The sequence below is a fragment of the Adiantum capillus-veneris genome, chromosome 19 (assembly GCF_014529385.1).
Source record: "Adiantum capillus-veneris isolate H3 chromosome 19, ASM1452938v2, whole genome shotgun sequence".
In the NCBI taxonomy this organism is placed as follows: Eukaryota; Viridiplantae; Streptophyta; class Polypodiopsida; order Polypodiales; family Pteridaceae; genus Adiantum; species Adiantum capillus-veneris.
Window position 1 is genome coordinate 52,862,808 of NC_140949.1, and position 26,318 is coordinate 52,889,125.

At 40.2% G+C, this 26,318-nt stretch overlaps 1 protein-coding gene across 1 annotated transcript in view; it reads left to right on the forward strand.

The window, feature by feature from the left end:
• The first annotated feature begins 5,664 nt into the window (after positions 1–5,664).
• The window catches only part of LOC147434026 (uncharacterized), a 37,100-nt gene continuing 16,446 nt past the window's right edge, over positions 5,665–26,318 (forward strand). Inside the window, exon 1 of the mRNA XM_086489566.1 lies at positions 5,665–5,809. Within this exon, the coding sequence (XP_086345692.1) occupies positions 5,665–5,809 (145 nt within the window). The remainder of the gene's footprint in view (positions 5,810–26,318) is intronic.

Here is a 26,318-nt window from a genome sequence, read left to right on the forward strand (position 1 = left end):
TGGGAGAGGAAGGTATGTAGGGAGAGCTCATGGCTGAATATATGGGGAAAAGAGGGAGATAGAGAGAGAGAGAGAGAAGAGAGAGAGAGAGAGAGAGAGAGAGGAGAGAGAGAGATAGAGAGAGAGAGAGAGAGAGAGAGAGAGAGAGAGAGTACTACCAACGGGGAGCAGACTGTACGGGAAAAATTAATTTCACAAACATACAAAATCCCTTTAAGGTAAAATAACCATGATTATTGCAATTTTACTCTTTTTTAAAAAATTTTCTAAGCAGGTTTTCTCCCTCTCCCCCCTTCACTTGGCTGATTTGGTTTTCCAACCGGCTCAAGGCCTTAGAAGCTGAGGCACACGTTTCTTGAACACTCGAGGCACACTTTCCTCGAAAGAGAGAGAGAGAGAGAGAGAGAGAGAGAGAGAGAGAGAGAGAGAGAGAGAGAGAGAGCGTCGCCTTCCATCTCTCATGCTAGAGAGAGAGATATCTATAGAGAGAGGGAGAGAGGTCTTTTAGCAATGCTCAACATTGGATAGCCAGCACTGCCTCCTACATTGAGGTGATCAGCGACGACTATCGAGGAGACTCAAAACGTAGATTTGATGGTTGATCCTTCAAGATTGAAGTAGATGGATACGGAATTGCTAAGAGCGAGAGATAGATAGATAGATAGATTTTATTATCGTCCTCGGAGGTCAAATATGACCTATGGGACCAAAGCTACATGTGATGTAGTATGTGTATGGCTGATGAGTGACTCTCGATGCTCCAAAATTGTAGTGATGAGAGTCGCAATGGAGAGCCCACACTTTGGTTGGGAGAGGAAAGTGTGTAGGTCTAAGTTATGGCTGAAAATGTGAGAGAAGCAAGTTCGGATGTGACCAAAAGCTGAGCACTCTAGTAGTGTGTGGTACTCAGACTCTCGAACTTGTAGTGAGCATAATGTGCACAGTCGATTTGACTCTTCTCCATTGCCCCAACGCCCTATCTCGCATCGAAGGAAATGGAAGCTAAGCCGAATCGCTGTGATAGTGCGTATCGCGGACAAGGGAATAGGCTCAAGCATGTAAGTGTGAGTACGGTTTCCTCTCTCAGAGAAGAACATGGTTTTGTAGTTGGGGGCAATATAGGTGGTGTAATGTATGAAGCGTGACCCACCGGATTTCTCCCAAGCCGTAATACATTGGCGTTGTAGAAAAGCTTCATTCACTTGAGAGTCAATTGAAGCATCATGTAGCAAGTGTAATGCATCCCATCTCCCAAACCACTTCTTTATGTCTTGCATCCATCCCGTGCTCAAGATCTTGCTTTTATGCGTCTTTTGAACTTTTTTGCTTGCTTCCCATGCAATTGTAGGAAGTCGATGTGAGGGGTTTCGATGCATCTTTATCATGTACTCCACAACCCTTTCCATGCCCATAACCTCAATTGGAAGAGATCCCGACTCAAGAAGTAGGAGAATATATGGTGTTTGTGTCTTAACTTGGAGAAAGTTTGTAAGAAAACGTTTTTGGACATTCTCAAACTCTTTCCAAGTAGACTTTGAGATGCTCCCGCCCCACACTTCAACTCCATAAAGAAGAACCGGTGTCACCAATGCATCAAAAAGATACTTCTTGAGAACCAAACACTTGATGTTTCCCGCATTACACATGTTCTCAAATGCATAATATGCTCTCTTTCCCGCTTCCAAACTACGCATAGCACATTCATGCCACTTGTGATTGGATGGAACCTCAAGGCCAAGGTACTTAAAGCTCTCAACAACTTCAAGTGTCTCATTGTTGTACACAATGCATGGCTTCTCCTTATGGTTGGTTTTCACAAGCATAACCTTTGTTTTGGATTCATTTACAATCAGCCCACTATGCAAGCAAAAGTTCTCAAGGACAACCATAAGCTTTTGTGCATCTTCTAAAGTATGTGCTAGAAGCCCTACATCATCCGCATACAACAAAAGCATGATTACCGCATTGCAAATAGTGACCTCTTCAATGCCTTCTTCTTGCATAAAGTCAAGTACCATTTTTTCCAATTGATCGATGCATAGACCAAAGAGAGTTGGTGACAATGGACATCCTTGTTTAACCCCAATAGTGCTTACAAAAATTTCTGAAATTTCTCTTTCCATGCGCAATTGACAAATCACCTTCTCATAGATTCGAGAAACCGCAAGCATAAACTCACTTGGCACTTGGAGTTCTTCCATCCTTCTCCACAAATTGTTACGTGGAATCATATCAAAGGCTTTCTTAAAGTCCACAAAACAACAATACAATCGCTTGCCTTTCAACCGACTTTCCTCCATGAGAACACGAAGAGTGACGAGATGATCAATGGTGCTATGGCATCGACGAAAACCCGCTTGTCCCTTTGCACGCTTGTCATTCTTTTCAGCCCAATCACTCAATTTCATCTCCATTATGCACCCAAACAACTTTGCCATAAGAGACCCAATCATTATAGTCCGGTAGTTGCTTACATTCTTTACATCCCCTCCTTTATGCAAAGGCTTAACCCAATTAGTACTCCAATCATAAGGCATACCATGTTGAAGTGCAAGGTTGAACATATCACACATCCACTCATGGGTAAAATCTCCCGTCCATTTGATCATCTCCGGCTTGATACCTTGAAGATCTCCCGCTTTGCGAGTGGCCAACTTTTCAAGCCCACCGCATACATCCTCAATAGTAAAAAAAAGAGGGCATACATGGGAGTGAACCATAAAATGGCATTTTTTCAACATTTTCTTGCTCATATAATTGCCTACACTGTGTGTACATATCCACTAGACTCAAGTTACCAAAATTCTCAACCCACTTGCCCCTCAAGTTTCTCCAAAATCTTTCACATGCATGTGCCTTTTCTTGGACTTGAAATTCTTGTTGCTTTACTTCCTATCTTCTTCTCTTCTTTTGAATCAATGCCTTGTATGTATGCAAATGACTTTGATAGTTGTCTTTGTCTATAGTTGCATCAAGCTTTATCAAGGACTTTCGAGCATCTTGACATTCTTTATCAAACCACTTTTTGCGTGATCTATCTTTGTTGATACCATGGAGATGCTTTATGGCAAAGTATTCTTCCGCACAAGAACAAATAGCTTTCTTGAAAGCTTCCCATTTAGTTTCCAATGGTGCATCACATTGAAGCTTTGTCATCCATAATTTTTGCTCAACCATTTCAATGTACATTGGTGCCCGTTTGAAATCCATACATAGTGGAATAACTTCTCTTTCCTTTGGCTGGGAACAAATAGCTTTCTTGAAAGCTTCCCATTTAGTTTCCAATGGTGCATCACATTGAAGCTTTGTCATCCATAATTTTTGCTCAACCATTTCAATGTACATTGGTGCCCGTTTGAAATCCATACATAGTGATAACTTCTCTTTCCTTTGGCTGAGATTATCATGCTTAGTTGCTTCTCCACATGAAAGGTCAATACATAAGGTGCGTGGTTCGGATTCCGGGGTCCATTGACCAAACATAAAACTCTTTATGCGATACATATGGCTTCGGAGAGTAGCATATAGTCAATCACACTATCCCCATTATGTCTCCTACATGTAAATCCATTGGTTCCACTCCACAAAGATACACCATTGGCAATGAGCATACCCGTGCTATTACACATGTGTAAAAGTAACTTTCCATAGTGATCCGGCTCTTTCTCATCCATTGAAGTACGATCATACAAGTGAACTTCCTCCAACTCCCTTGAAATGTATGGCATATCATATTGTTGAGTATCATGTTGCAATGTTTTTGTGCGAGCATTCATATCCCAAATACAATAACATCACCTTCACCTTTGAAATAAGCATGTCCTCTTCCAAATCAGAAAATGGTTGATCTCTATCCATGCAAGCATAAAAGGAGAATCATGATGAGGAATGTAGCAACCGGCTACAAAAATGGGTGCTCTTTTTGGTGTCATAATTTTCAGCCATACATAACGTTTGTACTTGTCATCTTTCACAATTGATACAAAATCTTTCAATCCTTTCTTAACCATACATGCTACCCCTCCTTGTCCTCTTCGTTGCTTGAGATTCTTTGACCACATCAATGAATGTACATTGTAATCCTCCAAGCCGTTAATCCTTTGTGTATCATGCTCCCAAGTTTCAACAAGAAGTACAACATCGGCTTTGCTTGTTAGTTCATCAATGCCAACCCCCGCATTCCATGGGTATCCATTACAATTCTAAAAGCATATTTTCAATTGTAACTCGGTCTCATAGGTCACGCATCCCTATTTGCTTGAGAGACTTGCCTCCTCCTTGCACACATTTTCTTCATGAGAGATCTCCTTGTTTTTATTATTCTTTTCCTCATATGCCTTGCGACGCATATTTTGTTGCTTAATAGTGCGATCTTCACATACAAAACATTTTGTATCCCTCAAATAGATCCAACTATTATCAAGGATAATCTTCCGCTTGGTCTCATCCGGCATGGTGCATACAATTGGCCGTTCTCCCGAGCGAGGAGCTCCTTGCTTCCCCACTCTATGTGCTCCATAGACCATAACTCCGAACATGCCAAAGCGCGTTTTGAAGAAATCTTCAATAACAATGGCAAGAGAAGGAGGTGTCTCCAACTTCTCTTCGGAAATTCCACGAATAACAATGTTCTTGGAACGTCGCTCCCGTTCTTTCAACTCCTCCACATCCACATTCTCAACATTCTTTGTTTGAACCATAGCTTGCATGAGTGAGGAATTAGAAACCACATTGCTACCACATACATCAGCCCAAGACTTGTTTGTGCATACATTTTTCATGTCGCATACATCCCGGATCATAGTGTCAAATTTCTCCTCTTTCAATACATGGTCATGCTCTACTTTGCTCATCCGCTCCTTCAAAGCATTCAAGTCCACAAGAGAGCGTTTACATTCCTTGACTTCCTCTTCAAGTTGCATCAAACGTGTTATTTGCATCTCAAGTGTCCTCTTGAGATTCTCATTCTCAACCACAAGTACCCTTAGTGTGCCATTCTCCATTACAAGTGCTCGTAAGTCTTCGCCTTGTTTGTTTACGGTCTCTTGCAATGATACCAAGTACGCCATGATCATGGTTTTCGATGTCGTTGGTTGGGTGGTTGTGTTGCTATCTCCACACTTAGGAGATTTTGGATCATTTTCCACAATGGTTGTGGACCTTGTTGAAGAAGAAGAACCCTTGCGAGTGCCGGAAGACATTGTATGTAAAATAGGAGATGAGAATCAATTTTGTTCAACCTGTTCACTTTGGAAATGCTGCTACAGAAACGCCTTCCATAACTCTGAAAATTTCTGTCTTTACATCAATGCGTAGAGGACTTCGTGCTCTTCGATTGAGGCTATAGATCACCCAAATCGGAGTTCGGATGAAGAAGTTATGATCAAAAGAGTGGACTGCTGTCTACTAGGTCAAAAAACGGCTGCGTTTTTAGAGAGAGAGAGAGAGAGAGAGAGAGAGCACATTGCTATGGAGCGCCAAATCATTGGTATGTGTCCATGTAGAGAGAGAGAGAGAGATGGTAGAGTTAGAGAGAGAGAGAGAGAGAGAGAGAGAGAGAAGAAGCAGGCTTCGGCCAGCGGCCGTAATAGAAGAGTAAAACATATGATGAGAAGAAACACGAAAGGGGAGATGTAGCGGCAACCGAGAAAAGGAGCTACCGGCATGGTGGACATGAAATCAAAGGAGATGCTTGACCGTTGCCTGAAATTAGAGGAGTTGGCCGGCGTGGCCAAGATGAAACTGAAGGAGATGCCTAAGCGTTGCCTGCTTCGAGTGAATGCAAAGCTGGAGTCCAAGGAAAGGCATGGTCACTTGCATCCGACATTGCGCCGTTCATATCCTGCATCCCCTCAGCACGACCCACAAACGCGTAGAAGCAGCTATGGCGGGATGTGGGCGTCGAGGACTTGAGGTCTTGGAAGTTTTTTTTTAGTTTCCACCAGCCACATTTGTGACCTAATTGGATGGATTTTCTCACCCTCTTTTCTCGCACGTGTTGCACCGTAATTGGTCTGCTTTTGTGAGGGTGACCATTGCGCCGTTCATATCCTGCATCCCCTCAGCACGACCCACAAACGCGTAGAAGCAGCTATGGCGGGATGTGGGCGTCGAGGACTTGAGGTCTTGGAAGCTTTTTTTTAGTTTCCACCAGCCACATTTGTGACCTAATTGGATGATTTTCTCACCCTCTTTTCTCGCACGTGTTGCACCGTAATTGGTCTGCTTTTGTGAGGGTCATCACAAGAACTGCTTGAGAATTTGCTTCACAGCAGCAACAACAAGAGAGAAAGAAATACACCCGCAATAAGAGCAAAAATGGTTATGGAAGCAATGCTATTTAACAACGATTAATCAAAGAGCTTTGGCTAAGGACAACTAGCATGGCATGTGGTGTGGACGGCCATTGTGGTTTCATTTGATAAGTTGATATTTGGAGCCAGGGTGCCTTGATTTCCCACTCATTTTCACAACCATACCGTATACGCGATTTCTTTTCTTCAATGGGAGTGATCAAGGATGTGAGCTTGGATTCGATATCTGCTTAGGGTTCACTTGCCTGAAGCAGTAGCTAGAGGGATATTGTTCGGGAAAAATGTGTCTCAGCTGAATATCGAGCCGTTTTCAATTTCAAAATTTTTGGTTGAGGTCCAGAGGAAAAGAAGAAATTCCACACCAAAATAGAGAAACATAGCGTATAAAAACCCGCAAACAAACCTAATTTTCTAAAATTTTGTGTTGGCAAATTCAAGGAAAGGACTTTAGTATGTTTGGAAAAATGATTTTTCTTGAACACTGTAAAGGGAGGAAGGGCAAGCAAGCGCACGTGTGTGTGTAGATGGGAATCACAAGATGTGCATGCACGCTCCTGTAGGTTATAAATGCCTTCCAAAGTTCTTAGATCCCATGGAGGCGGCCCCGTTGCATGGATGACGGGCAGTGCAGAACCCGACGAGGCTAAGGTTCTCACCACCATGTCTAGGAGAGAGTTGTAGGTGCTCCTGGTAGCACACATTAAAGGCGGGTGTGTCTCTGCAGATGTTCTCTATGTCACGCTGTTGTGGTGCTACCTATACATGTGCATGCGTTCTCTAAGCGTACACGTCCACAAGGACTGGCATGGTGGACGTCGTGTAACAGTACGGGTTGTTCTGCACGAGGCTTGAGAGTAAGAGGGGCCATGCCGCCGCCGAAGGCGACGCCGTTTTACTAGTTATGTCTAAAAATAATGAAGCAATTCATCTTCAAAGCCCGCATAACCAACTCAAATTCTAGTTTTAACATCTTGTATGATAGACAATCAGCCTTCTTATGAAAAGCTACAAAAGATAATTTTTTTTGGAGAAATTTACTCACAACCTGGGGTATTTTGTGAATTTTAAAAAAATTGAAGGGCATTTTGGGAATTTATAACAAAATATTGGGGGTATTCTTGGAATTTTTGAAATTTGAAGGGTATTTTAAGAATTCCCACAAATTAGAGGGATATTTTGGTAATTTACCCTTTTTTTTGAATGATTAGGGTCGAAAAGGCCAACGTGGTAGTTGGCAGTTGAAAGGGGTTTAAACTCACCCGAAAAAGGTGCATATGCTATTACAATGAAAGGAGGACAATAAGGAGACCCTTGCGTCGGCGTAGGGGTATAGAAGGAAAAGAAGAAGAAGAAATAGAAGAGTATTTTGACGTTGTAGGAAATTATCCCAAAGAAACCTTAAAGATCTATCTCACGAGGAGAGTTGAACTGAAAAACTATAGGACGTACCCTCAAACATAGAAACGTTGGGGTATAGAGAGAGCTATAGTATGTAGACGAAGGCTAATTTGACCAAACCTCGGCCAATTGGCTATGGATAAATATCGGCTAGCTAGCCACCATGTAGGTGACGGTGACTAGCCATGCTGGTCATCACACTTACTCGAAGCCCAACAGCGTCTTCACAGATATTTAGAGCTACGCACACCTTCTATCCAAGCCTTCATGTGCGGGCGTAGTAGCGGTAGTGCTTGTGTCTCTGTTCCCTGAGGTGTAAGGTTCGATACTCCGTGTCCATGCCGCATTGAATTCTTTTGGTCAACCTATGGTGGCCGGTGAAGGTTGACTCGCAATCGAAAGGCGTTGCTTCGCCACGATGGCAAGCAGGACGAGATTTAACCAACCCCCAGTCGGAGAGACCCCTGCATATAGAGAGAGCTATAGAAAATCCATAGAAACAACTGTTGGCTCAGAGCTATCTCTAGTCGTAATGCGCCGGCGTAGAGGGATAGAGACAAGTTCGCAGCGTCTAGGACATTGATGGCACCATAGCCCGCCATCCATCTCGCACGGGCGGCTTCAAATGGGATCTACGGTTGAGGTGATTCTGATCGTCAGATGCACATTTGTAAATTCGGGATATTTGATAAATTCGGGGCAATCCGCACCCATGTCTTGAACCCACGACCTCCCCACTGCGAGCCATGTGCACTAACCACTACACCTGCATGCGTTCGTTGAAATATAGGTGATTCGAGTGTGTCATATTGTAAATGTGGCCCGATTAGTAAATTCGGGGAAAATTTGTAAATTCGGGCAGATTAGTAGATTCGGGGCAAATGCCGAATCTAACGGTCCCGTCCACGATTGGCACGCCCCGCGTTTTTCTCCTCCACTATTGATCCCATTTGAGCATGCCCATGTGATATAGTGATGAGAACCCGCCATGGCGTTGATTAGCAATAACAGCCGGCACACATGACGTCATCTCTCCTCACCTCAATTCATGATCATCATCATCATCCACCTGGTCCTAAAGGCAGGGCCTCCATGCAAAGCCAAGCTGTCGTTAACTAGAGCATTGATGGCATAGCTTTCATGTGTGCCTTTGACATCTCTTGTGCATCATTTTTGCTCAGCATGATACATGGCGATCACAAGAAGATTTAGAAATTTTCTCACGTAGGAAAAGGGAGCCTTTCTCAGTGTTTTTCATACAATGTATCATCTCATGAGCTTTTGTTCGGGAGGCACTACATACCGAGCTAGATACAATTGGGCGTAGGGGACCCCCGACCCCCCCCCACCGGGTCAGCGGTCCGCTGCCCCTAATCGTACCTAGCCCCTGTCCCCAATTGTACCTAGCTAGGTATGCCGTTGTCGTGCGATGGCACGTTCATAATGTAAAATTAAAGTATGTACCTCACTCTTAATGTTTATGATGTGTGGGACCAAATGCTACAATGTACATAGTGTGATATATGCGAAAATGAATGTCACGGTTGCTGTTGTGTACATACCTTGCCGGGCAGGTGGTGACACCATGGGATGTTTTTTCACATAAATATATGCCTAATTGTCTTTGGGAATGTACAAATGTCAAGTGTTTCGAAGTGGCACGCTTGTTTTGCCTAGAAAGTTCAATGCGGGCAATCTCGGCCAAAAATAGCAGGTTTCGTGCGCTGGCGTGAAAGATGTATCCAAAGTGCTTACCAAGTGGGAAAATGAGGTTCAACATGAAATTTAAGCCCAATGGAATTTTTCCACAATTTTAGGGATTTTTCCTAACTCGTTTGGGCTTTTTACGGACCAAAAGTGACATTTTTAGGCTAAAAATGGCCTAAAAATGGTCAAAAATAGCCTTAAAAATGCTCAAAGTAGCTGAAAATGCCACATCAACACCGTTGGAGTTGTTGCTCAAGTTGTGTGGGAATTTGTAGAGCCAAGAATGAGCTCATTTGGACACATGAGCAAGGAGATACAACCATTCCTCTACATGGTGCTAGTGCAGTCCCGTGTTGCTTTCACTACATGGTTGAGGCTATGAGGCCTCCAATTAGGGTTTCCCCTCCTCAAATAACTACTTGGGCTTCTCCAATGAAATACTGAAGCTTCCATGAAATGGTCACGACGAAGAATCGAAGTGTAAATTTAGAGTTTTTAACAGGTCAAATGAGCACTACATCTGTGCAATTGGGAGCAAGGCTACACCTAATCTTCACACACACAAGAGTTTTGAGTTAGTATTGGTTCTTTTTCCAAGTGGAGCTTTCATGGCTGAAGTTTTATCCTTTTTTAGTGCGTTTTTGGCTTCAAATCGTCTACTACGACTTGCTTGATTTTGCTACGAATCCTCACAGTCAGAGGCCCGACGCTTTCCTAGTCGCACTTTGCACTTTTTGACACCGTGCCTCCCTCACAGAAGCTCATGATGTTGAGGTAAGTCATAATGTGGGAATGATTGTGAGACTCTGTCCAAAACTTCTTATGTGAGAATCTCTTTGCCTGCTTACTTTCTTTCAAATAGCATATTCTTAATTTCAAGAAGGGAGGTTAAATTTGTTGAATGAGTAGGAGTGCCATTTTTTTTGAAGGAGCTTCATTAAGGAGAATCTCGTCAGATCTTGTGATGGCTTTAAGGAGAAAAAGAGGGAGATGTGCCACGTGGAGGAGAGAAATATGCTGAGTCTCAAAAAGAGAGAAGGAGAGAGAGAAACCATGTGTCACGAGTAGTGGGTAGAGGGACAAATTTCTTTTCGCATTTGACAGGAAGTTGAAACCCAGGTCTGCCTTAGCTGTGTGAATAGCCAGGGAGATGGCGCGCCAGGCTGAAGACGCACAAAGGGAGAGAGAGAGAGACGCAGTGAGTGCATAGCCGGTGAGGGACAAAGAGATGGCAGCTAAAGACGATCTCTCTGCTAAGCTCCTTGATTGTGCGTGTGTGTTTCTGTGTGTGGCAAGGGTTCATGCTCTCTCTCTCTCTCTCTCTCTCTCTCTCTCTCTCTCTCAGATTTGCATGCGTGGACGACAAGTACTCTCATTCCCATGCTATCCAGCGACCCCTACGGGGTCAGTCTCAGTGTTGCCATTACAACTTGTGGCAGTCCCTGGAGGTAAGAGCGAACCTTGGCAATTGTGCAAACAATGAGTACGAGTAGACAAACTTGGCCTGCACAATGATGGCGAAAGGGGGGGATGTTGCACAGATGGTATGATGGCGATGGCAGATGCGGCAGCAGAGTCTCTCTCTCTCTCTCTCTCTCTCTCTCTCTCGTGGTTGCGAACGACATAGAACAGATCCTCTTCCCTGCCAGACTGAGTAACAAGCAACAGATTGAGAGGGGAGGATTCACGTGGGTGGGAGCTACAGCAAAGGGTACAGGCTTTACTTTCTCTAAAGCGGGAGAGAGAATCTCCCAATCTAATTAATTAAACGAGCTCAAACACTAGGAGTATTTTTTGTTTTTTGGGGGTGTGTTTGATTTTAATTCAAATGCTCTAGACCCAAGAGTGTAAAGAGTGTAAGTGCATTTTGGTGAAAGGGCACTACCTTTGAGGACTCAACACTCGAAGTGTTGTTGGAACTAGTATCTCAAATGACAATCAGTAGTGTTTTTAAACATCATTATCCTAACCATACACAATTATTTTGAGTGCTTTTTCATGTAGGAAATTTCAAAGATTTCACTATTGTTTTTCATATTTTTGCATTATTTCACTCAAAATTTAGGTGGAATGTATCCTTTCCATATTGCTCCTAATAATATTTCCCTACAATCTTCTTTTTCATTTCTTTTGTTAGGAATCTAGCAAGATGCTTTTGCAAAGCAAAAGGAAATGGGAGTTTTTAAGAAAAGGGGAAGGGAGGGGGAGGGACTTGGGTTTGTGTGAGCGACATGTGTGTATTAGTGTTTGGGAAAAATGTGTTTCACCTTAATATTGTGTCGTCTTCAATTTTGTAAGTTTGGAAAAATGAACTTTCCCGAGCATTGGTGTGCATGCATGATGACGAGCACATAACACATCGAGCGCATCGCCATCTGTAGCGTTGACAAGTGCCAAAGTTTTTCTAACCTGCTTGATTAGTGGGAATCTATGCACGTGCTCATGAGAAGTTGGAGGAAGAAGAGAAGAATATTTTAACGTCATGGGAAACTATCCCAAGAGACCTTAAAGATCTATCCAACGAGGAGAATTGAACTCAAGAGGGAATGACACTTGGGACTTTGGGGGAGAGAGAGAGAGAGAGAGAGAGAGAGAGAGAGAGAGAGAGAGAGAATTTCAAGCGGCACAATTGTAAGCTGAGACACACTTTTAGTGAACACTCCCACTCACAGACTGCCTTGATAGACACACATTTATGAACACTCCAAGTCAGACAATGTCAGGATCTTGAGGGCACAAGGGTCTAGAGACATCTCTTGGCTTCCCTTTTTGAAACTGCTACTAGATAAATGATATCTATCATGGATTCATTTTTGATGCAGTCACTATAAGCCCAACTTATCAATTTTTTAAATGGACCTTTTCTCCATTGACTTCTTGGCTTATCTTTTTTCTTAAAAACAAAACCAGTGTCCGATGGACTATGGTGGTTTTGAAATTTTTCTCATTAAAGGGGCTGGCATTAAGGATAAGCATATATGCACCAAGAAACAGATATCTTGGGGAGCACATGCATTTTTTGTTGCTTTGAGTGCTCTTTTGTTTCATTATGTAGGTAGATTCCATACACTAGGGTGTAGCGATGCATAGTACTATTATGCTATCTACACATAGCATAAAGAAAAGCAAAATCACCATTGAAGAACGAGTGAGATTTTTCATTAAGTGACAGTGATAAGGAAAATTTTGCTTGAGATGCCTTTGCATGCTTGTATTTCTTCTCTCTCAATGTGCTACCTTACATAGTTGCATGAATTTCTTGTTTAGATTTAGTATGTATTAGATCCTCTGCTAATTTATTCGGACATTTTAACATATAATAGCATTTCCCTCTTGCATCCAATATCTTCTAAATAGTAAAGTAACTAATTTGAGTTTGTTGATAAATTTCACATATTTGTTTAGTGAAAGGACTTTAAATATAAGTAAGCACACCACTGCATACCACAACATGGGCCGATGTCATTTGGATCTTTGCTCGAGTTTTAAGCTGCTCAAAAAATCTCGCTCGGGCTATGGTAAGACTCACTACAAAGCAAGGAGAAATCTGCAGTTGTGCCACTTGATTACTTCGTCTTAACGTATTTAAACACTAGGTTCCGCTATTTTTGCTAATCTCTGGCGACCATGGTTCAAACTTTGTAAAGAATGGAACATCGTTGTCTTCATTTACTAAATAATGAACTTTCTTTTTCAAGATTCAATATGGTTTGGACACATCCCTACGAAACAAGGAAGGAAACTACGTATCAAAGCCCACATTTGCTTAAACAAAAGCATTAGACGTTGGCAAGCCTTATATGCCACAATTGGAAATGGATGATTGTTATTCAGATCCACTAATTTTAACCTTATTTCTGGTGTTTTGGATGAAGTTGTGTAGATTATGGTGTTTGACATAGTATCTAGCTACAAAAGCTACATAAAAGAGGGAGTCATACGTCTCTCTGTATACATTAGCCTCCAAGGCCTATTGAAATTTCTCAAAAATACCCCCCTTTGAGGATCTCAAAAAGCAACTCAACATTAGATAGGAGGTCCAAAAATGGATCTACAAGTTACAACTTCAAGTGTCTATGGGCTCTTTCCACTCCTATAAAGCATAGTATATTGAGCTGGTTGATTCTACATAATTTGTGAGCAGAGCAGCCTCAAAGATGAAAAACAGACAACGTTGATGCCCAAGGTGTGAGGAAAAAGAGGACCTACAACACCTAGTTGTTAGCTTTCCTGGCATCAAAGAGATGCTTAAAATATTGCAAGAAAGGTGCAAGTCCCTTCATCTGCAAGTATTCAAGAGCCAGGAGATATTATGAAAGAGTAAAGACACGCATGTCCCTTTGTGGAATGTGTGGAGAAACTCCATATTTGGAATTGTTGGTGTGCCAGGAATAATGTAATATTCAAATATGTTGCTACCAAACTCTCTTATCCCCTTCTATTTGAATTTAGAAGAGGGTGAAAGCATCAATTGATGGTACACTTTTAAGAGTGGGAAGTAGCTATATTTTTCAAAAGTGGAGTCTAGTAAAAGTTATATAAAGGGATTTTGCATTGTGATGCCATTGTTCAGGTAGATTCTCCTTTTAAAGAGCTATCTAGTGATATACAACATGCCCTAGATTTTTCATTTTAGTCAAATTTATTTGGTCCAACAAAATAGCTATGTCTTGGGCATAGCTTTTTTGTCCACGCACTCATGCTTTCACCCAAGAACCCTAGATGAGGTATTTATACATCTTAGATAGGTTTTGAATATCCTCTCTTTACCTTTCAAAGGCATCTTACAAGGCAATGATGGAGACTAACCATGTTAGAGATGCTACTCTAGAAAGAAACCTTTGATAAGGGAAGATTGTTTGGCCCTCTAGTTTGTAATAGGTACTAGGTCTCTTTTCCCACTTTTGAAGTTTCCATTGGTTTTTTTTCTCTTCATTTAATACAATTCATGTTCCATAAAAAAAAGACAAGGGAATAGTTATCTCTTGTAATGTAACTTCAGTCACCTTTCTAAAATTGAACTACACTCATTAATTTTTATTCCTTTAGGGGACAACCACTACTATTGAGACATTCTTAGTGTTCTCAAGTTCATAATAAAGTTGATCTCCTTGAGCTTGCCTATTTTCTCTTTCATCTTCTCGGCCAAATGTATTGTATGGTCATGTTGCCCATAAGGTTTTGTCAAATAGCTAATCTCAACTGTGAGTCAAACACCAAAATCTAGTCTACTTTATTGCAAGCATGAAGTGATGGTTGCAATAGCTATAGGTTCCAGAATGTGCTCAAACTTGCTTCAACAATACACCACAACCTAATAGACATCCTTGTGTAGATAAATCCCTACTTCAACACCACGACAAAATTTGGCCGGTACTAGATGGCATATTTTCAATAAGTTCATTTGGGCTCTAATGCTCTCATGATAGCATCCTCTGCTTTCTAGTTCTATACTTGAAAGTTGATTTAGACATGTAAATGTGTGTTATGAGCAAAACCAAAATGTAGACGGTTGCACTCAAAGTTAAGCTAGTGAGAAACTTACACTAAATGAAAGAGCCTTCATCTATGAATACGTAGCTATGCTCAAATGTTGCAATTCCACATTGTATGTGAGAGATACGAATGGAGAGGAAAGACACAAACAACAACAAAAACTGTAGGCTCACATTATACTATCCCAAACTTGGGTTATTTTTACAAAGGTTGGCTTTTATACCTTAGCCAATGTTCAAAAATGATGGTATTGAATCAAACATAGGGTAATGAGGGGTTGAAAATCACATTTGAGAAATAAACACTTACAATCTGGAAGCTGGTGGCCTCAATTATCCACTATAAAACTCCCAATGAATGAAATAAAGTACAATTTTTGGACTTGGCAAAATTAGCATTTATAAATGAGATTAGAACCACAACAATTGGACTCAATATATTACAAAATAGTAGAAATTATAGCTTTGGTTAACATTCCTTCTCTCCTAGCCTTGGCCATCCATGACAGAGCTCTTCCTAGGCCATGGATTCCTTCCAAATTGCCTCTATCTTGTGCTATATTTACTTTTAGAGATTTATTGTCTTCAATGAATAAGCTTTCTCTAGTGGTAGGGGTCCATTTCCATCTCCAACAAGACTATCTTTGCTATAGAAGATGTTCCCCTAGTCTCCTCCATACATTATAAGTTCCTTTATCCTGCATGGCTTGCTCCATTTGTGAATTCAATCTAGATGCTAGTTATTTACATTTTTTTTGTTTCTTAGACTTTTGTAGATCCTCTTTTGGATGGCATAGCTCCTTGAGATAGGAATCATCTTATTGCATAAAGCTCGAGGACAATGCTCTTCTTTGCATTTGCTCAAGTTTGAGTTCCATTTCCAAGTAAGTTGGTCTTCTTTTCCATAATCTACTAGGCTTCATTTGGACCCTATACTGTAAGGACAATATGATTGATTCTCGATCTAGTAAGGAGCTTGTCTTTATCTTTGTTTCTTGATTTTGCCCTTTTAAGTTGGGTTTCTACTACCTCCAATTGTACTCGTAGCCATTAAGCATGTGTGTGCATATTTTGGAAGACTATTGTCATCTCCTTGGAGAGTTTTTTTTGTGCTTTTGCAGAAGTGGGAGTTTCTCCAATACTTGAATCATCTTTGTTCTTTTTGTTTGCTTTCAAGCGATGATGTGATTTTGTAAAAAAATCCCCAAATGGCCCTTCAAAACAAGCACGCCTATTTTGAATCTACCCAGATTTGTGATTCTTGTGGTTGAAGGGTATTGGCATGTGTTATTGATAGTGAGTATAGAGCTCCCAACCAGTTTGGACTAGATTCAAGTGTCTAGGGCTAGTGTTGGGTGAAAAGAGGCTTTGTGTGCATATTTTAGATTTAGCCTAATTTTGGCACTCAATATTGATTTGGCATATCATTCATGCTTAGAAATCATATAAGACAAGATGTAAGCAACTGTAGGTGAAAAAAATGCAAAAATGTGACTTCTTAAAATAGGCATGTCTATTTTGAAATCTAGTAAAAAGGAACAATTTTTATTTCCTAGGTTCCCACATGCTGGTCTCTCATGATTTGTCAAGTGATTTGATAGATTTTTGGTTGTCCCTTCTTGTAGGATTTGGTCCCTTTTCCCCCAAGGGCTCTAACTTGGCCTATTTGTGTTCTCGCACCCTCCCAACTCTTCATTTGAGTTAGTAGAGCTACAAGTAAGTTGATCATTAGGAAGAGAATGGGGTCTATGAGGGGCTCTTTATTTGAAAGCTTATATAAATTTCATATTAAGAAATCAATCAAAGGATATCCTTTTAGTTTAATCAGGCTAAAAAACTAGTTTATTTGAATTCAAATTTTCCTTATAAAATGAAATTTAAAATTCGGTCTAGGTAAAACTATATCATGTAGCATATCTACAAAAAGAGCTCAATGCAATATATCATAAATCTATAATCTTTGCTCAAATCAGAGATCATATGTAGGAGTTACGGAAGACCAAAATTCATAGAATTTTCCATATCCTTTTTGGGGGAAAAAGTGTATTCTATGAACACTCTTGCACCTCTCTTAAATAGCCAACATTTCTTGTACACAGAGTGTGCACCTATTCATCAAAATGTTAATCACCTCCATAATCTCATGGAAAATAAAGAGGCCCTCTTTAACCCTATCCTCTTCCTAATGTATGTATAGGGCAATCCCCCTATGAAATTTGGTGGTTATCCGATGAGTATTTGGCCTTCTATCACACAAATGATGCTTTGTAGACTAGCAGAGGTAAAGTGGTCTGATGTCACTAATTAGAGATCCAAATGGCCCCAACTTCACCAAATGTTATCCCAACAAAGTTGACATGATAGCTCCCCAAATAGGGCAACCTTAAATTAGGCACGGCTTTTTGACTCGGTCAAAAAACTGATACTTTTTAGTCTTTGAGCCTTCATATGGGTTCTAAACATTGTGCGTAGTCTATGGATCAAATTTGGTTAGGTTGTCGTCTAGCTAGTTTGTGAGGCTTTATACTTAAGCTTCTTCAATGTCCACTGTGTTGCCTGGATCCATCTACTATCCTCGTATCCTAACCGAGCTTCAAAACACTTCTACTTAGGGTTAGAAACTTATCCCTCATGCTTGGAGCAAGTAAGAATCATCAAAACATGTGTACAAGTGCATGAACGGCATCATCTCAAAAGCTCTCTCTCTCTCTCTCACACACACACGCACACGCACACGCACACACACACACACACACACACACACACACACACACACACACACACACACACACACACACACACACACACACACACACACAAACACACACACACACACACACACACACACATAGAACAATGAAAAGTGAGCTAGAAAATGGCCCTAGAGGATATACATACGTTGGACTCGTGATTCCCACCGACCACTACCTTACTCGTTAGTCCTGCTAGCTAATGTAGTGAACCTTCGGGTCAAAAAAGATTGAATTCTGATACCCAAAAGCCTTTTTGCTGCCAATAGTCCTAGATTGAGTCGTTGGCTCCTATTCCCTTCGATGATGTCGTCCAAACTAATTCAAAATTGTTCTATCCATCTCTTTAGTTTGAGAATTTGGTCTTTGAAGTTGTAATTTGATTTATGCCTTGCTAGTTATTTACTCATCAATTTTGGATTTTTATTAAGAAAAATAAAGAAAATCACTAGAAAATACCAAACTTGGATGAAGAGATTCATAAATAGCTTACTCATAGAAACTTGGAAATTACCTTTTTTTATTTTTCTCATTTTTTGGGTTTTTTTGCCATTATTAGTAAGAAATGTGTTTATTGTATAGGTTAAAATGCAGATTTACATATATACACTTGATTATAGCTCATATTAAAAAAAAAATCGCTCGAGCAATTTTGGGCATCACGCAAAAGAACATCCATGTACATGCTCCATTTGTGGTACACAGTGTGACACACGTCAGTGTTCTGCAAATCATGTAGTTTTTCAGTACATAAGTAACTTGCTGGATTTCATATTGTGCCCTCACCCAAAGAATCATGAATATCATGCAAAGAGATGCTGCTTGGAGAGTGCCCTAGATGTGGTGTAAGAAAGTTGTCATTCTACCCAGAAGAGATTGCAACAGATAGCAGGGAGGTGATTATTATGGTATTTAAATAGCAGGGAGGTGATTATTAAGGTATTTAAGGATGTGGGTATTGAACAGGTTAATGCCAAAGGAAAAGAGAAGAAGAGAAAGGACTTGGTCATGGAAAGGATGAAAAGTGAAACTTCTACTCATTTGTTTTCAAATCATTTGAAAAGCTTCGTCAAGCATAGCTTTATGTTTAGGTGGCATGCCTAACAATTTAAAGAGTGTCTGGTTAAGTTTCTTAGAGATGTTGTGGTTTCTGTTGTTGATTTTGAAGAGTTATAGCTTTAAAGTGCAGATCAGGAAATATGTCTCCATCGAGCCATTGATAGAGTTGGTACAAGCAAATAGTGACGAGGATGAGAATGATGATCAAAACTACAATGATCAATTTTCCTCCCAAATGAGTCTAGATTTAAACATGTCTATGTATGAAGGAGACCCTAAGGTTTTGAACCAAATACTATCCATTGGGGATAACTTTGCAGTGAAGGCAGCCGAGGAGAAAGAGGACTTCTACCTTCTAAAGTGCACAAAAACCATGTAACAGGCACCAAGAGTACTACAGAACCTTTGGCATAACAAGATCATAAAAGGTGGAATTCTAGTTGAGGCTTTGTACTATGCTCAAGTTAGAGCTATACGGTTCCCCATGGTATCCATGTCCTGCATAACCACTTCAACCTATCCTCAAACATAAATATCTACAATAGTATGCCATATGAAGAAGGAAGTGGGCAGGACGAGAGCCATAACAATGTTACCCCAACTACAATTAAAGGTGGAATTCTAGTTGAGGCTTTGTACTATGCTCAAGTTAGAGCTATACGGTTCCCCATGGTAAATGTCCCTGCAAATCAACACTATCCTCAAAACATAAATATCTACAATAGTATGCCATATGAAGAAGGAAGTGGGCAGGACGAGAGCCATACAATGTTTACCCCAACTACAATTCTAACCACAACCAACAATTGTAATTCTCTTGAATAGAATCTTACTTGAGATCATGGTTGTCTAATGTCATTGCTATGTTATCAATTTGGTACTCTACAAAATGAAACTTTGGTACTCCACAGTACCAAAGCTAGTACTCTACAGTATAAAATTTTAGTGTTGTGCTCTATACTTTTTAGTTGAATTTTGTGTTACTGTAGCACTAAATTTTGGTAGTGTGCTTTTTTGTTTTCAGGTGGCTTTTGTACTACCAAATTTGATACTCTATGTTACCATACCAAATGTGATACTCTATAGTACTATAGTACCTAATTTGATACTCTATACTACCCACCTTTGGCACTATCTTCTACCTTTACAATTATTCAATTACTACTGTGTTATACAACACCAATCTTTGATGGTAATATGGCAACAAATTTGGTACTGTAGTATCAAATCTTGGTATTGTGCTAAATGGTTTTTATTGATGATTGTGTACAACCCTTTTGCAACCAGAGTTATAAAGCCCAATAATATTGTGTAATAATTACCCTTTTGGTACTCTGCAACAACTATCCCCTTCCTCTTATCCTCCCCTCTTTTGATCTCATCATCTCTCTCCCCTTGCTTCATGTCGTCCTCTTCCTTCCTCTCATCCAGCCTTGAAGAGGAACTACTAACCTAGCAACTCCCAGTTGTCACTAAATTCAAAGGCACCCTTGTCACCAAGTAGTAGTAGAAAAGTACTAAAGCAGTAGCAAGAAAAAGTAAGTGTACAAAAAGATAAAGTGCACCAATAAAATTTTCAGGGGACTAAGATACACACGCAGTGAAAATTTTCATGAAAATGCCAGAGGCAATGTTCAAGCTTACAAAATCCTTTACACATCAGGGAGGTCAGAGCGGTACGAATACCCTTCCAAAGATAAAAACTAGTTGGCAATGTACAAGGAAATGTCATCCTTGACATTTCCTTGTACAAGGGTGACTGGCAGCTGTATGGCCCGGGGGATTCGCCATAGAAAACTTACCGCACCACGTAAGTGCAGGAGAGGGGTTTTTTTTTACAAGTTATAGAAGTGTATAAGTAAGGGGAAAGCCCCCAATAATTTAGCTCCCAAGCTTAAAAATAAGGGAGGGGGTATCATATTATGGGGGGGGGGTGGGGTGGGGGGGAACTGACCCGGGTTGATTACTTATAATGATTGGTCACAGGTGTGCACTAGAACTCGGATGAATTTTGGGAAAGTTTCTTATCAGGTCACACATCAAATTTTGCATCAAGCCAATCATAGATAAGGGCTGATTTAGAGAAGGTCAAGGTTGATTTATACCAACTTTGGATGGGACAAAATTGGACGAGTAGCTAGAATACAGGCTGATCGGGCACATAGTTTGAAAATTAAACTTAGTCACATTAAGGGTACATCTAGCTATCAATAGAAGTGGCTCCTTAGTAAGTTGCCAGTCACTATGCTACACACTCTTTGACTACTTTTACTCATTTAGATAATGTGAGACCTAAATATGTAAGATAGGGGTATGATAGTTTTCTTCATTGATTGTCGTATAAGGGTAGAAAGGGGGGTCATATTCCCTAATATGAGTCGTATATAGGGGTTTTATCAAAGTTGTCCGCTTGCAGATGGAATCCCATCTTGTATATAGAGTGAATCCCCTGGGCTATAAGGAACCCGTAAGGAGTGGGGAACTTCTCACCTAGCCACCCACAGATCCATGGAAAAATGACCTCCATAAGATACTTTGGTTTTTGTCGGTCATTATATTTTGGCTCATATGACTAAATGCAACAACACGAGTCGTAATCATTATTTGGGGGGACTTGTAACTCGTGTCATCCACAAGGAGGGTGTTCGATTCATTGAACTATGGATGCTTGCGCCACATGCTTCTTAGGAGCTTTAGAAAGATAGGCTTATCACCAAACTCCTCCAAAAGTGTTGGCACATCTCTGAGTGTGGGAGCCCACGTCTCACATTATTGAGACTGGTCAAAAATATGTGTGATGAATAAATTAAGCAATTAGAACGACTATATAAATAAGAGTACCAAATCAAAAAATAATACATAGCAGTGACATAGTACCAAACTTTGTAAATCACAGTACCAAAGTAGCAAAGAACCAAAGTACAAAACAACACAAAATTATGTACACAATACCAAAGTACCATAGAACCAGAGTACCAAAGACCCAAACAATACCAAATTATGTACACAACAGTAAACAGTACCAAAGTACCATATATTACTAGAATGTGTACAACTCAATAGCAAAGTCCGAAACAATACCAAAATCTATAAAGCCCGTTTGAAAGCTAAGGGATAAATACCTAAAAAGAGGTCTTTCATCTTCTTCAATTTAGGAAAGCAAGCATTCATTATGGTCATCAAATTCTTCCTCTGGCTACATGACCAGAGCATCACATAGCATTGCTTCCCCAAGTTAATGATGAAGCCCTCCACATCAGGTCTAACCACAACACACTATTTGTATTGGAAGACTTCCACACCTCGTGGTCTACATCTTGTTGGGAATGGAATATTCCATAAACCTTTGGGTTCTTCATCAAAATCATTCAATAGCACTCCGCTGATATCGAAAATAACAAGGTGCCTATTGCTTGCCATTTAATCTGTTGACATTGATGTATCCGGTTGTTCTTCATTTAGCTAGCAATTGTCCCTGGCTGTAGTACCACTAAACTATAGTAAAAGAACACAACCTTTTTGCAATAGCAAAGCTGGAAATTATGCACCATAAAAATTTATCAATTTTTGACAGCAGGACAAGACTGTTTACAAACACATTGAAATATTTCAAGCGTAGAGTGACATTACACCAAACGTATTGACATAAGAAAAATGGGTTGGTATTTCATATTAAGCCATGAGCAGATACAAAACGTTGTCATAACAGCTAATTCTTGTAGGTTCGCGGCTTGAGGCCATGATCAGTGGGACGCTTTCTAGATTTCATAAGGAAGATTTGGGAGAGGGTGGCTGAGTCAACGCTATCACATGTTTCTAAGGGCGTCACATCAGGTGTCTCCTCCACACCTTTGCCCTCCCTCAAACTTTTGGCCTCCTCCATACTGTTAGCTGCCTCTGCATCTTTTCCCCTTTGGCCTCCTCTGTGCCTTTAGTCTCCTTCATGACTTTGGGATCCTCAGCACCTACGGCTAGCCTCTTGTGCAATTTTAGCAGGTTCCATCATCCACTTTGCCTTATTCTTCTCTTTCTACCCACCTTCTCATCTACAAATATCAATGCCGCATCCAAAAACACTGTCATTGAGAGAACTTCAACTGCCACCTCTTTTGCCTGCATTTCTTCATTGATCTTCTTGCCTTGGTCATCTGCATTTTAATAATTTCCTTAATTGGATCACTTCCCCCTTGTTGGTTCTCCTGATGTCCCCTTCCCTCTTTACCTTGTTTAACCCTCTCCTACACTTTGGCTTTCAACTGATGTTCTTCGAAGATTGAGTCCAGAGCACCCTCATCCCTTTTCCCTTTCGATGTGCTGGCATCAAGGTCTTGTAGTATATCTTGCACTTCAGATTTCATCTAATCTTATCTCAACTTTGAATCTACATTAGTCTTAGCCCCTTTCCCTTCCATTGTGCTGGCACCAAGATCTTACAGTATTTCCTTCACTTTAGCTTTTAGTTGATCTCTCCCAAGCTTGAGTCTACAACAAGATCAACCCCTTTCCCTTCCATTGTGTTGGCATTAGGTCTTGTAGTATTTCCTGCACTGACTTGTGAGGATCTTCCTGGAACATGTGAGTCACATTTGACTTGCTATGACCAGGGAGATCCTTCTCTGATCGACAAGGGTGTCCGCACTAAAAGATCCTCTACCTACGTATACAAGATGAAAGACTAGATTAGATCATCAATTCAAATGATATAAGCATAGTGTCCAACAAAACACCCCACTTACTCTTCAATAATGACCTCCCTAACAGCCAGGCCTTTGCGTCAAAGGGATTGCGGTGTTGCAATGTGCCTTCACGCAAATATCGTTTTGTTCTTAGCATAGTTGCAAAACACAGTGGATGGTACTGATGTTGGAAGGGAATCACGAAGGTACCAACCATGTAAGAAGCCTCCAAAGCCTCCCCACAAGCAACACAAGTACCAAACACATGTATTTTGTTTTTAGTGTCCACATTATGAGGCCCTGGAGTCAATGTGTATGCCATCCCCCTCTTCACGTCAGCACACAGTTGCTTACAAAATCATAACGGTCTTGATTTCCCAGGCACTCATTGTAGAGCTTGGTATACTCCATCTGCAAAATAGACATACTCTATTAACTTATCTACAAAAAAAAAGGAAGAACACAAGCAGTACCAAAACATTATTGAAATAGTACCAAAATAGAACCAAAACAGTACCAAATGAAATTCATACTAGTATTAAATATGGACCAAAACAGTATCAAAATAGGAAAATTGTACCAAAACAATTCTAAACAACACTTTATCGGGACAATGAAGTGCCAAAAACTTACAGGACAAACCTAAGAAGTACTAAAACAATAGTAAATAGGTAACAATGCATTACCAAAACGATTTCAAAACAATAACAACATAGTACTAAATATGTAGCAAAACAGTACCAAAACAAGTCAAATTGAACCAAAGCAGTTCTAAACAGCACCATATTGGTACAATATGGAACCCAAAACTCATAAGAGATACCCAAAAAGACCCAATGGAGACCCAGTAACTTGTAACAAAAATATTCCAAACCAATACCAGTTTACCAAAATAGCTCAAAATAGTACCAAATGAAGCATAGTAAACACCAAAAAAACCAAAGGTAGAACCAACATAGCACCCAAGACACATTTAGTAGTGCCCAAATAGTACCAATGCAGTACCAAAATATTTCCAAGTAGCACCAAAAGTACCAAAGACAGCAACAACATAGTACGCAAGTCAAACCCAACAGTAACCTATAAGGCTAAAAAATCGATAACTAAAAAGTACCAAAGTAATACCAAAAGAGTTGAAAACAACACCAAATGAACAAAAAAGCACTCAGAGTACCAAGGATTGTGCCAATAAAGCATCAGATACAAAAGGAGATGTATAGTATATGAGTACCCAAAAGTACCAAACGAGTACCGCAATACAGTTCAAAAATCTACCAAAGCACTATTAAATTATTTCAAGAAATTACCAAAACAGTTCTAGAAAGTACAAAACAATTTCAAAATAGTCCTTAAAGGGTGCCAAATGAAAAAAAATGCAGCAAAAGTGCCATGGATTGTGCCAACATAGGACCGAAGACAAAACCGCCAGTACAGTATAAGACTCAAAAATTAGTAACAAGAAAGTATCAAAATAGTTCAAGAAAGTACCAAATGAAATCACTACAAGAGGTCACTTAAATTCCGGTGCCACATTACCGACGTCACTGGCGGGCGTCAGTATATGTGTAGGTATGTATGGAGGGAGCTAAAGTTTTTAAAAAAATTGATTTTCAAATTTACGATGCATGTTCCGGTGCTTATTCCGACGTCAGTGCGCATGCATTTTCCGATGCCGACTCCGACGTGCTTTCCGACACCTATATCGATTTTTGTATCGATGGTACCTGCAAAAAAAGAAACCACGGGCTTTCTCTACGCATTTCTCTTCTTCTTGCACCCTTTCTCAAGCTCTCTCCTTTCTCACCTCTAACAGATCTGGTGCAAAACAAGCACTCAGAAGTGCTAATCTTGCTTGTGGGTTAGCCCATAACACTAAGGTGAGATTGTTTTCATGTTTACTTGTAGATTTAGTGTTTAGGGTTTAACTTTGTGTTTGTGTGTGCATTTTTGCAGGTTCCAGGACATTTACAACTTCTTTTATTGCTAAAATAGGACGAATGTGAGTGCTCGAACCTCTAAATGCATATAAAATTTATTTAAACTAATTTGTATATTAATAAAAGACAGTTTCATGCTTTAAACTCTGAATGCTTTAAACTTTCAATGCTTTAAAAGAAATTATGGTTTGTGATGTGAAATTTCATTTTGAATTATGAAAAAATATTGGTATGGTTTATGAAAAAATCTTGTTTTGAAGAAATTTCGTGTATGTTTTAGGTTAATTTTAGGTTAGGTTAGGTTATCTTATACATTAGGTTAGGTTAAGTTAAGCTACATTATGTTAAGTTATACATTAGTTTAGGTTATCTTATACGTTAGGTTAGGTTAAGTTAAGCTAAGCTACGTTAGGTTAGGTTATCTTATACGTTAGGTTATGTTAAGTTAAGCTATGTTAGGTTAAGCTACATTAGGTTAGGTTAGTTTAAGCTATGTTCGGCAATACGGCAAGCCATAGAGCTCACCCATAGTACATATTAAAAACAACACAATGGCGATCTGTTCCTCAATACGGCAAGCCATAAAGCTTACCCACAATGCATATGCATTGTGGGAAAGCTCTATGGATTTTCGTATTGCCAACGGCTCGCTATTCTGTTGTTTATATGTCCGCGAGCGGTTTTCAAGCTCTAAAATAGCTAAGCGGCCTTGAAAATAACACAATGGAAATCTTTTTGGCAATACAGCAAGCCATAGAGCTTGCCCACAATGCATATGCATTGTGGCCAAGCTCTATGGCTTGACGTATTGCCAACGGCTCTCTATTTTGTTGTTTATATGTCCGCGAGCGGTTTTCAAGCTCTAAAATAGCTAAGCGGCCTTGAAAATAACACAATGGAAATTTGTTCCATAGAGCTTGCCCACAATGCATATGCATTGCGGCCAAGCTCTATGGCTTGAGGTATTGCCAAACGGCTCGCC